The sequence below is a fragment of the Ipomoea nil genome, unplaced genomic scaffold, assembly GCF_001879475.1.
Source record: "Ipomoea nil cultivar Tokyo-kokei standard unplaced genomic scaffold, Asagao_1.1 scaffold3054, whole genome shotgun sequence".
Taxonomy (NCBI): domain Eukaryota; kingdom Viridiplantae; phylum Streptophyta; class Magnoliopsida; order Solanales; family Convolvulaceae; genus Ipomoea; species Ipomoea nil.
In genome coordinates this window covers 372557-386372 of record NW_017619482.1, presented here as the reverse complement: position 1 = coordinate 386372, position 13816 = coordinate 372557, and the positions used below count along the sequence as shown (strand labels likewise).

Genomic DNA, 13816 nt, shown 5'->3' with positions numbered 1-13816 from the left:
TGTTGTGTTTATTATATCTTAGTCGTGTATTAGTTTTTTCAATTCTTGTGCGCACAGACGCATGTAGGCGTGTGCGTGTGGCTTTTGTGCCTAGGATGTTGTAATTCACGTGCCGGCGGGTGCGTCTGTATCGTGTGTGCATGGGGTTGTGCATCACCATATTTTTGCAGTGGTGTAGTGCACTGAGTTAGCCGTTTGCGTAATAAGCAATACTTGGGACAACCATGTGTGCACGGTACCATATTACTGTGTGCATCATGCTATATAAATGTCTATTACAGATTCATACTCGCATGCACTTCCTTTGCATAATCCTCGTTAATCTGTTCCCTAGAATTAGGGTTTCCAACTAATTTAATTCGTAAAAGACATGTTCACTACGTCAAAACTATCGCAATCTCATTATTTATTCTAAATTATATGAATCATGCACACTTCTTTTCACTACCATACACACGGAGTCGTTTAACTATCATACTCAATTGGATTTCTTTACCTAATAGTCATTCCCCAAAATTAGGGTACGGTTTCCATCTTTTAATAATCTCAAATCTTTGTCCTTCATATGGTGTCTTGTCATCTTGGATTGTAGGTCTCTAGTATTTCGTTCCGTCCTCGCCTATTTCCATTACACATTCTTCTACACTGCTTCCATAGTGATCTTCACCTGAAACTAGTTGACCATATGAAAATCATAAGTGCACACGTGACCATATAAATAAATTGTAATATACGTATAAATTAGTCAACTAGTGTTGGATACTTCATGGACGTTTAACGTGCACGTTTGGCCAAATAAGCAGTAAAAATGGACATATAAATTTATAATCTAATTAAGGTTTTCTCGTGTGTGCATGGGGTTGTGCATCACCATATTTCTGCAGTGGTGTAGTGCACTGAATTAGCCGTTTGCGTAATAAGCAATACTTAGGACATCCATGTGTGCATGGTACCATATTACTGTGTGCATCATGCTATATAAATGTCTATTAAAGATTCATACTCGCATGCTTTTCCTTTGCATAATCCTCGTTAATCTGTTCCCCAAACTTAGGGTTTCCAACTAATTTAATTCGTAAAAGACATGTTCACCACATCAAAACTATCGCAATCCCATTATTAATTCTAAATTATATGAATCATGCACACTTTGTTTCGCTACCATACACACGGAGTCGTTTAACTATCATACTCAATTGGGTTTCTTTACCTGGTAGTGAAGGCGACCTCTGCTCCAAATTTGCATCCATGAGTTCTCGCATCATAGATCACTGAAAGCCGTCGGTGGAGGGTGTTTGGTGTCTTCGTCTGGATTGCCATTGTTGCTAGGGGTGGGGGGTTGTGCAGTTTATTTTATGTATTTTAATCCTTCCATGATTAGACCTCTTCAATTATGGTTTAATATCAATATTGATTATATTACGTAATTAACCTACTATTGAATTGCCTTCATTGCCCTTTTTACCATTAATTAGGATTGTATAATAATCTTTTTTGCTTAGATCTAATCCGTTAATCTACTGAAATCTAATGACCCATATTTGCCCACACGTTTGTATTTTAAGGGGGTTTGCATGTGAATGCAACCTTATATATATATATATATATATATATATATATATATATATATATATATATTAATCTATACAAAAAAAAATGTATACACAAAATGGTAGGAATATGTATCAATAGATTTGCAGGAAAAAAAATCATATCAAATAATATATTCAAAGGTATATATAATCCAAATATCATATCCACAGATCAATAAACACGAATGTGCAAGTATAGGTTTTGTTTTTGTAGCGACTATGGAAAAAAAAAAATACCGTTCACTAGAGAAGTAAATTAGGAGTGTGCTGATAACGTGTGGTAATTGTAGCGTTATTTCATTCCAATAACATCATCTACTCTACAAGGATGAGGGGTACAACACACGCACGCACGCACGCGCACACACACACATGCACGCACGCACACACGCGCGCGCGCACACACGCACGCGCGCACACACGCGCGCGCGCACACACGCGCGCGCGCACACACACACACACACGGAATGGAAGATGAGTAGATACATGGAATGGAAGATGAGTAGATGAATGTTGAAGACTAAACATTAATTTTAAAATGAATGCTTCTATAAACCTAACACTATAAATAAGCCTTCACTCTTCACAATTCATGAAACAAGTTCATGTATACGGAGGAGAAAGGCTGAAATAAAGGAGAAAGACTAAAATGATGTGCCGAACTAGGATGTGGAGGGCAGTCGTGCCTGCCTGCCTGGAGTTGAAAATTAAAGTGGGAAGAGGCTTAGAATTGAAAACACCAGATAGCACTTTTACAGGGAGCTGTGTTGATCTGTGACAATGACCTCTCCTACAAATTGGGGCTACAAATTTGGTAAACCTCTGAACCCTTTCACTTTTCCATGAAGCAGCACATATGTTGTTTACAGAAATAAATATTAAGTAACTAAAACAGAATGTGAGAACTAAATTTCTAGATAGAAATATACATTCATTACTGAAAAAACCTAAGTCAGAATGTTGGTGTATATACTATAAATATAGATAAGTCTGGATAAACAGAACCAGTAAATAAAATAAAATAAAAATACAGATTCATTATAGAGGAGATTCATTAGTATGTACAGTACAAAATATTAATATTATTATTCTTATTTAATATAAACTATTTTTACCTAAAAACACAAAAAAAAAAAAAAATCATTAAAAAAAAAAAAAAAAAAAAAAAAAAAAAAAAACTACTCCTGAAAACCATTTATGAAATATCAAAGGAAAAAGAACCCAAAAATGAATGAAAAAACAGATAAGTAAATGTTAACAATTGAAAATCATTTTCTAACACTAAAAATCCTTGAAATCATTTTTAAGACTAGAATGGACACTTGAAAATCATTTTAAAAACTAAAAAGAAATCTTAAAAATCAAATTAAAAACTAAAAAAAAAAAAACACTTAAACAATGAAAATCATTTTAAAAATAATGAAGGGGAAAGAACCCAAAATTTTGGGGAAATCAGATGTGCAAGTCCTTACAGAATAATCAATTAGAAGAAAAATTAACAATAATATAAATCTCATGAAACATTAATCTAACTTACTGGTTAAGAAAGAGCACACGATATCAAAAGGTCGGTTACTGAGGCTTATAGAGTCTCCTATTACCCCATATCCGCAGAGGAAGTGACAGAACCATTTATGGTTCTGAAAAAGAAAAATCGAAGCTGAGAGAGCGGAAACTCGGATGGCCCTTCAAATCCACCGAAGAAACTCAAAATCAGGCGAAAGTGAGACGAATCTACCAATTGTTTGTCTAGGGTTTCTGCGCTAGGTCCACTAGAGAGACGCCGAAGACAACTAAAGCCACCTAAATCTTCGGAGAAACCTATCAGTTTCTACGCCGAAGGAAACTCAATCGTCAAGTATTTGGGGTTAGGGTTTGGTATTATGCTTTTATACTTGGGCTAATGGGCTCGGGTATTGGGCTGAAATGCAAATGGGTTATATGGATCTATATAATGATTTATTTTGGTCTTAGCATATAGAAGGATATTTAGGTTATATGTACAAAATTACAATTATATATTTGGGTTATCATTTCAAAATTTTTAGATTTTCATATTTTATATTTTTTTCTCTTAGTATATATATTATATTTTATATTCTATTTGCTATATATATATATATATATATATATATATATATATATATATATATATATATATATATGACCGTGCATCGCATGGGACAAATACTAGTGTGTGTGTGTGTATATATATATATATATATATATATATATATATATATATATATATATATAATAAAGCCACGACTTTTGGTAATTAAAAAAAATTTCAGTTTCCCGCCCATGGTAAACGACGTCGGTTTAGGCATTTGAATTACTTTCGGCCACACAATTTCCAAGGTAATATGTCAGATGCATTATTTTAGGGTTTATATTTTGTGGCTTATATTTGAGAAAGGTTCTATATTAAGTACCAAAACCTTTTTCGCATGCGTGAATTCAAATTCACGACGCTTCGTTTCTCAAAATACGGCATTCAATTAATTACAATAATGATTATCTTTAATTATAAATACATCGTACAGAATCAGAATCAATTCTACTGCATATCAAATACTATACTTCCAGAGCTGCATTCTGTTAAAACCATGGCTCCAATGTACATCTTTGCAAGAGATATCACTCCTATGAAGACTGAAGTGGCGATAAAGTTGCGATTGGTTCGCACCTATGATATTTATCAAAGTAGAGATAGTGATGTTATAAAATGCAGAGAATGCGTGTTTAACGATGAACAGGTAAATTTTGTTACTTTCATTTTATTTATTCATTCGTTTTCTGGCATTAAATTAAACATACATGTAAACATTTCGTTTTATTGATTCATGTGTTTTCTTGCATTATTCATTTGTTGAATATCAGTCTAATATACCCGCACTGTGTTAATGTTATACAGGGAGAATATGTTCATTTCCATATCCCAAAGGATCATCTTTGTAGTCCTAGTATTTTTGTCGAAGGAAAAGTCTACTGTATCAAAAATTTTGTACCAGTAACTTATTTCTACACCTACAAAACAAGCAATTATCCTTACATGCTTAAATTCTATCATAAGACTCTGGTGAAAGAGTACAAGGGTACAGACTTCCCTAGATTCATGTATAGGTTAAAATCTTTTGCATCTTTGAAGTCCCTTGAAGGAATTGATCCAAAGCACCTATTTGATATGTTGTTTTATTCATCCTAATATCTATTTTTTTATTATATTCTTTTTCGCAAGATTGACTAAAACCTGTCTTATTTTTATTTTTAGATGTCATTGATCGTGTCGTGGAAATTTACTCACCGTTGGATGTAAAGATAGCAGGGAGGCCTTTGTGTCTAATTGATTTTCTAATTGAGGACTCAAAGTGAGCATATTATTATTCTTCATATTCATACTAATAACATGGTATTGTCTAACTAATAATTTACTAATTACATAAATAATAATTTATTAATTTTCTCTGTACAGTGGTAATCAAATGAGATGTATTGTGTGGGACCAGCATGTTGACAAACTGTTGCCTTATTGGAACTCAGATCTACATGAACATTTAATTGTTCTAATACAACTTTGTAGGGTCAAAGTTGTAGAAAATAGTAAGGATTTAATTGTTTTATACAGCTACCATTTCTTTAAAGTTGAAGAATACTTCTAGCAAGTATTCTTTTATTTATTTAGTTAGAATTCATTTCGTATAAAGTAAATATAAATGTAGAAGGATGTACTTACTTCATTTACATATGGGAAAACATATTGCCCTTCTCTGTTTTGAAAATCTCTTAATCTCACAAAACATTTAGTTTACTGCACAAAAAATGTAGATAAGTATAAAGTTTGAGTTATTATTTATGTAGCTGGTGAAGTCAAAATATGTAGTTCATACGATGCTACACAACTTATTTTCAACAAAGAGTCTATAGAATTCATTCAGTTCTGAGAAAGGTATGTGAATTTGATATACATATACTCAATGAATTAGTTAATAATTTTCTAATATTGTCCTGTGCTAAATAAATTACTAACAAATTATATTTCAGCCTAAGTCATGAACAAACTCCCCTTAGGAGCATTACATCCAATTCGAGCTTTAGCAATGGAACACTAGCAAACTCAGGTTATAGTACTGGGAAGATGGTTATGAGTACTATTTCTGATATCTATGAACGGAGAGAGATATATTCTATACTTTTTTTTTTAGATAAATATACCTTTTAACTATCTATATATATAACTTTTCATCTTTTTATATTTTGCTTGCAGTTCGGAGAGTACTGGGTGGCCTGTAAAATTAATTGTATTGATTATAGCATATATGACTGGTACTATGTGTCCTGCAAGTCTCAAGGATGTTTCAAAAAACTGGATTTCAAAGACGGAATGTATTTTTGCACAAAATGTGGTAGAAATTCGAATGGGGGTGTTTTAAGATATAAGGTCAGAGTTCGTGTCGTTGATGTTAATGGTAATGCACCTTTGTTACTTTGGGACCGTGAATGTGTTGAGCTTTTAGGAATGACGGCTGAAGACTCGGATGATGATGAGGTATGTTAAGTATTCATCTTCATATGAAATGTGATATCTATCTATCTTTAAAATTTGCATTTTCTGACTCATTTTATGTTATCTATTTAGGGATTTTTTTCAGACCATGATGCAGAGAGCCCCATGCTGAATTCTGGTCAAGAAAGGACTACCATAGGAACTGAAAAGTGATGCAGTTAAAAGATGCCTACTGGATGAATTTTCCAGGACATAGAGTTCAAAAAAGAAGAAACTTACTGTCAATGAAGGAAAAGAATATTGATGAAGATAAAGTTCCTGCAGATGAATGAACAATTTGATTATGTTCTCCATTAACTGTTTAAATTGTGTTTTCTAAAGACAGTGTTTCTACATTGTTTTGGACTGTTTGGGACTTTTAGTTTGCTTCTACCTGATTGGGACTACTTTAAGACCTACATGTTTGGAGTGTTTTAATATTATCTTTTAATTTTAAATTTTTTATCTTTTAATTTTAATTTTTTTTTACCTGATTAATTTGATGCTTGAATTGCTTAATATATTATCTTTTCTATTTTGTTTGGTTTGAAATTATTGACAGGTAGTAGACAAGCAGAAGTCAAGATAGAAGTTTTTTTTTTTTTTTTTCAAATAATGATGTATATATCATCCAGTTTAGGTTGTATTTAGGAATGTATTTGATTGATGTAATTAGCATGCTGTAATTTTTTTTAATTTAAAGAAATAAAGACTATTTTGTTCATTACACACAATCAGAGTCTATTTTAAGCCTAATACAAGAAATAGTGTAGCACAACTAATCATGTATTGAGAATTATACCAGTTACATACTATCCTAGGTCTTAAAATTAAGCCACACAAAAAGGTACAACTTAAATAGTCAAAATTAATCACTAAGACTCAACAGATTTGTGTAAAAATGAGACCCTTTAAATAGAGACACACAAGTCAACCTAATGCACACATCGGATTAGAAAATGAGCATGCTACTCTTAAAGGAATATGATAGCATTAGTAATGTCCTAGATTAGAAAATGAGCATTTACCTCTCTCCATCAGTGGTAAATAGGTAATGTTATTCTCTTGAGTGGAATAGGAGAGAATGTTATCCTCTTGAGGTGAACCACTGACTAGCTTTTTTTGCCCTGGGATACCAAAGCATGCAAATGAGATGCTTTCTCCAATATTTTGACCATATCTCATTCTGTTGTTCAAAATATGAGGGCTATATTTCTAATTTGGACTATCAGCACTCATGTCATCCTCACACCCAAACAATGCATCCCCTACACCAAAACCAGAGTTACATAAAACGATGTCTGAACAACAGAGCTTAATATAAGTAGAAGGGGCAAGAGAGCTTAATATAAGTCCAACGATGATTTAAAAAAAAAAAAAGCATAATTTTAGAAATAAGTATTAATTAATTTAAAGTTTAAGAACACTTACTTGACATTTCAAGTGCCAATCCCTTTGAGCCTCCTTAAAATAAGCCACCCAAAAATCTACAACGAAAACATTCTAAATTAATCACTAAGACTCAAATGATTTGTGTAAAAAAATCATACACATAGATACCTATTGCAGAGCTATACTATAAAAAATGAATTAATTGAGTAATCTAGATAATAAATATATAGACAACTTCAATACAATTTTTTTGAGCTTAATAATCACATCAACTATGATTTGAGCCATGGGGTATATTAACAACCTACAAAAATCTATAAATAAAAATACAAACTCCCAATGCATGTATAAAGATTACAGTAAACAACACACAAATAATAAGAATCTTTTACTTTTAGGATGGTGGAGTAAGTAGTCCCATGCCTGTTAAGTTTCCCATGAAGCATTAACTAACAACAGCTTTTTAATAATAGCAATTGTCAGACACAGAGCTATAAAACAAACCATTACCCAAACAGTTATAATCAAACATCAGTAATCAGTAATATACATCTAAAATCCTGCTATGCTTCAACTGTTCATGAAATGAATAAATTGACAAGATTGTGTGTTATAGGAAGTAAGCGGAAATCTCAGGATGAAAACAAAGGTAAATACAACTTCATTTTGATTTTTTTGTTATCAGTTCACATCATCAGTATATGAAAACTACTTATTGAACAAATGAAACACAAAATACTTAGCTTTCTTCATATGCCTATTTCAAAAGGTACTCATTCGACAAAAATTCAAAACAGAAATTGTATAAACAGTTAGAATCCTAGGACAGTACACAGACGAGAGCTTCAAAAAAAACATAGATCTACAATAATCAAGAAAAATAATCTCCATCCAAGTACTTGGAGTTCAAATAAATTAAACTACCATAGCATGCATTTATAAATTTAAAGAAAAAAATGTAGAAAAACGAACATCCTAATGCTCAGATCTACAATAGATTTTGTGTTCTTAGACTTTAAATTGAAAAAAATAAGCAAGATAATCTACAAATACTTCAGTAAATTAAACAAATTAGATAGATTTGATAGATGAATCATACTTACCACGGCTTAGGTTTACGTTAGTAGGCTTGCTAGATTTAGGATGCTTGGACAGTGGTTGCTTCACAAATTTGGTAAAGGAACTAAGATAGAGACAGAGATGTAATAGAGAGATAGATAGATGCAGAGAGATAGCGACGGTGAGGAAGGGATTATGTGTGGGTGAGATCATCTGGAAATGAATAGATATATGCAGAGAGATAGTGACGGTGAGAAGGATAGATGTGAGGATGATCCAGATCTGTCTTTTATGTGTGGGATTTGGCTTTATTATATATATATATATATATATATATATATATATATATATATATATCCGGATCAGGTGAGGACCTAATCTTAGGTGAGGACGTGAGGACTAATCTAGACCATTAAATCAGAATGATGTATGATTGAGATTAAAAGAAACAAATTACACGGATTAAGAAAACAAATCCCTTTAAAATATTAAAATATATAAATTTAGGGTAAATCAGTCTTATTAAAAGATGTGCATTCCTATACAAAATGTTGTGCATTCCTATACTGAGTGTTGTGTATCAATAACTTGATTGTTGTGCATTCAAACCCCGCCAAAAAATCATACAGTGAACATCCAATGTTCTACGATGCATTGAACTATGTGCTATAATGCACAACTCCCTAGCCTATAGTGCACAAATTACAACACTAGGTTGCATAATCAGCACACACGAATGCACAATCGTACTACCCAGGCATTTATACATATACACGACAATCCAAATATAGACAATATTATACTCAAAAGAACAAGCGAAAAAAAAATAAAAAATACTGATTAGTTTGCATGGGCGAACACTCAATCAATGGTGAAGAAATCGCGGCTCCAAATTGCAACGGTGATGATCCAAGAAAATAGGAAACCAATTTGGCCAAGGACTATACATGCGTTCACACTTAAAAAAATAGAAAAAGACACTATTATCTCACTTTAACAAAAAAGATCAATCCATGTCATCTCAAGAACTCAAATTTGGACCATCCAAATAAAAAAATAAACGCACAAGATTAGTCCTCACGTCCTCACCTAAGATTAGGTCCTCACCTGATCCGGATTCTATATATATATATATATATATATATATATATATATATATATATATATATATATATATATATATAGAGAGAGAGAGAGAGAGAGAGAGGTTTATATATATCTATTTGTATAAAGAAATAGATTAAAAAAAAGTATAGAGATTAATTAATATATAGAGCGTTTATATTACAGATTTTGATATAATGGGTATTTTGTACTGCTTTTATTTTTTAAAATTCTATTTAATTGTGTTTGTAGAGAATGAAAATAGCGCGTTTCAAGAAAATTTAAGTTGCCAACAAATCTCAACGGATTACCATTCAATCAAAATAAACGTCATGTGTTTGGAGTTTTTCAAGCATCACTATCCACTCCCTTGAGTGTAGTCTGTAACGGTTAGTATTTAATTTTTCTACATCATATACTTGTGTATTTCTAACAATAAGTATAACTTTGTAGGAGAAACTTCTATCACCAATTTTGTCATTGACAATGGTAATCGTACTCCATTGACTGAGTTGCCAATTACACCTATAATGTGTCATTCTACAGGTATAATAATAATTTAAATTCAAATATGATCATTAATAATAACTTTTTTTTTCATATTTTTGGTAAATTTAAATCTTATGTCGATTTTTTAAAAAAATCATATATATGTCATAGCAACGAAATAGTACATGGTACTACTTATCTTCTCCTCAAAATCAGCTAAACAACATGGATATATCAACAATCCGACACGCAGACAAATTAGTTCCCTTAGTAATGGTTAGTATATTTCAATTTTGCTTACTTTAATAAAAAAACTTTGGATTGCATATTAAGTTTTTTTTTTTTTTTTTTTTTTTTAGTTGTGAATTTGTGTCAAGCAATATGTGTACTTTATGGACATTTGTTAATTATTATCTTTTCTTATTTTGTAGAGAATTCTACTCGGGAGATGCGGCAGTCAATTAGTTCAATAAAGTCAAAAGTGATTAGTGAAAATAGACTTCACGAAAAAAATGGTGACATTTGTACAACCATCAATTGCTACTCCAAGTACTATATTGAATTCCGGTTAGTTTAGTTCACAACTTCACATAATGAATCATGTTTATAATTATTGTAATTGTGTGTTCTTTTGGAACATAAAAGTACAAGAGAATGAGTATCTAACTATATATTCAATCTAATATTCTTCTATCCAAAACAGGCGGAGCGCAAAAACATTCAGTATCTGACTCACTGAATACACATGATACTTATAATACGAATAGAGTATCAAGTACGTCATTTACGAATCATATATTTTATTTAACCATTCAAGTAACAAAATTCTTGAAAGTTATGACTTATTTGTTTTTATATGATTATTATAAATAGGGAGCCAACTCACTACCGAACCGATCAACCATAAGATTACAAGCAAGTTAACACATATTAGGAGTGATTATTCAACTGAATGTCGAAACCTACACATTGAGTTCAACGAAGCAATTGAACATGAGCAAACCACACCTAATATTCCAGTTGGTTAGTTTCGCAAGTACAAGTGCCAAAATATGCTTATATGTTGTTGCATCAAGAATAAGCAACCTAGATGGCCTCAAAATATTAATTTATGGTGAAGTACAAAATAGTGGTACTTCTACCACTAATGTAGTTTACAAATGGGTTTTTAATAATTTGTAATTTAATCTTTCTTTCAATAATTTAATATGTTATTTTCCCTGTTTCTTTTGGGTACAACAACGCTTTATTTTTTTTTTTCATTTTGAAACAATACTTTATTTAAGAAAAAAAATTGTATTAACCCCGTGCATCGCACGTGACAATATCTAGTATATATAATACAACAATAATAATGTCAATAATGATGCTGACCGTTACATTCTCTAATCATAATGTCTAGATTTTAATATTATTTATAACATACAAGATTATTAATTTCGTTTGTATGTGGATGATAGCAGCTTTGCTTTTATTTTATTGAGAGTGGGAAGTGGGATGATCCCAATTTGAGGGCCCAAAGTGAGCAGGGAGATACATGTCTTTATATCATGGGCTAATAAATTCAAACTATGGTCTTAGCTGAATTCTTTGTTAAACTGGGCTTTTCATTCAAATTGAAATTCTATTTGAAGGTAGTCTCTATAGAGAGAATAAGCGAACATGATATTATGAAAAGGAAGAGGGCTTTAAATAGCCTGAGTACACCAGCTCTTAAGCTAATAATATGGAGAATAAGTCAACGCTAATAATATGGAGACTAACTCTAACAGAGCCAGACAAAGTCTAACCACTTAAAATCAAGTAAAATAAACTGAACTAATATACTACTCCTTTACACGCCCCCGCAAGATGGTGGATCCATCGGAGACACCCAGCTTGGAACGGAAGCCTTCAAATGACCGACGCGGTAGCAATTTGGTAAGCACATCGGCAATCTGATCTTGTGTACGGATATAGCTAACTGACAATGTACCATTACTAACAAGATCACGCACAAAAAAATAATCTAAGGCTAGATGCTTCATTCTAGAGTGATACACCGGGTTTTTGCAAACATAAGTGGCACCAACATTGTCACAACGCAACACTGGTGGCCTGGTGAGCCGTACCCCAAGATCGAGTAGTAAATTCTGTAACCACACAACTTCTGCCGCAACATTCGCCAGGGCTCTATATTCTGCTTTAGTGGATGAACGAGCCACCACCTTCTGTCGAACAGACTGCCAAGAGATAACATCTGAGCCCAAGTATACAACATAGCCCGTAGTTGACCGCCCACCGTCATGGACACCACCCCAGCTCCCATCCAAAAAAGCAGTGAGATGGAGCTGCACACCACGACGTAAAAATAAACCATGACACAACGTACCTTTAAGATAACGCAACACCCGTTTCACCCCTTGCCAGTGTAGTAGTGAAGGAGAATTCAAAAACTGGGACAACCGATTAACAACAAAACTCACATCTGGTCGAGTAATGGCCAAATATTGTAAACGTCCAACCGCGCGACGGTACAAGGTGCTATCAGCAGGAGATGCACCGTCAGCACCATGCAGTTCAATCGCAGACCCCGGTGTACAAATGGGCTTGACATCTTCCATATTAAACTCTTTAAGGATGTTTGTAACGTATTGAGCCTGAGAAAGGAAAATATCAGTCTTAGTCGATATCACCTCCACACCAAGGAAGTGATGCAACAACCCTAAGTCCTTGAGTGCAAACCGTGCTGCCAGAGAAGTAACAAACTGATCCAAGAAACTCTGTGAATTCCCTGTTAGAACCACATCATCCACATACACCATAAAATATGCAACAACATCATCACTTTGATAGATAAATAAAGAGCAATCCGCCTGAGATTTTCGAAAACTAAAAGAAATAAGAAAGGATGACAACTCCATATACCATGCTCGAGGAGCCTGCTTTAAACCATACAACACCTTTTTCATACGGCACACATGTTTTGGACGTTCAGGATCATAAAATCCCGGTGGCTGTTTCATGTATACCTCTTCTGACAGGGTCCCGTGCAAGAACGCGTTGTTGACATCCAACTGTCGCAACGGCCAGTTAGAGGCTAACGCTAGCGTCATAACAATTCATATCGTTGCCGGCTTTGTAATCGGGCTGAACGTATCAAAGTAGTCCTTGCCTGCTTCTTGTAAATACCCCTTAGCAACCAGCCGGGCTTTATACCGTTCAACAGACCCATCAGGTTTTCGCTTGATTCGGAAAACCCATTTACACCCAATTGGAGTATGAGACGAGGGTGGTACTAACTCCCACGTGTTATTTCGTAGCAACGCCTGATATTCGTCGTTCATAGCATTACACCATTCTGGAGACTTGCGGGCTTGAGTTACAGAGGTCGGCTCTAGTAACGTAGGCAAGTCATGCTTTGTTGTGAAATTAACAAAGTGAGAATTAAAGTACTTGGGATTCTGTAGTCTCACACGTCCTGACCGCCGTAGAGGCTGACTTTGAGGAGCTTGCATATGTGCGACACCTCCTGCAGTTATCTCATCCACAGGTGGCGACATATCTGACTCGGCCAAACTGCTACACACCACATTTTGAGCGCTAGACGATGAAGACTCAGTCGAATTCTGTGGAGTGTCGACTGAGTGACTTC

At 33.5% G+C, this 13816-nt stretch overlaps 1 protein-coding gene across 1 annotated transcript; it reads right to left on the bottom strand.

The window, feature by feature from the left end:
* Positions 1-13283: 13283 nt before the first annotated feature.
* Positions 13284-13724, bottom strand: LOC109163962 (uncharacterized mitochondrial protein AtMg00820-like). The gene has a single exon (XM_019312696.1). It carries the CDS (start codon positions 13722-13724, stop codon positions 13284-13286), a length of 441 nt encoding a protein of 146 aa, XP_019168241.1.
* Between the last annotated feature and the right edge of the window lie 92 nt (positions 13725-13816).

What these genes read in the sequence shown, in the direction of transcription:
- LOC109163962 (XM_019312696.1), bottom strand. Translation starts at nt 13,724, where the DNA reads ATGTCGCCACCTGTGGATGAGATAACTGCAGGAGGTGTCGCACATATG.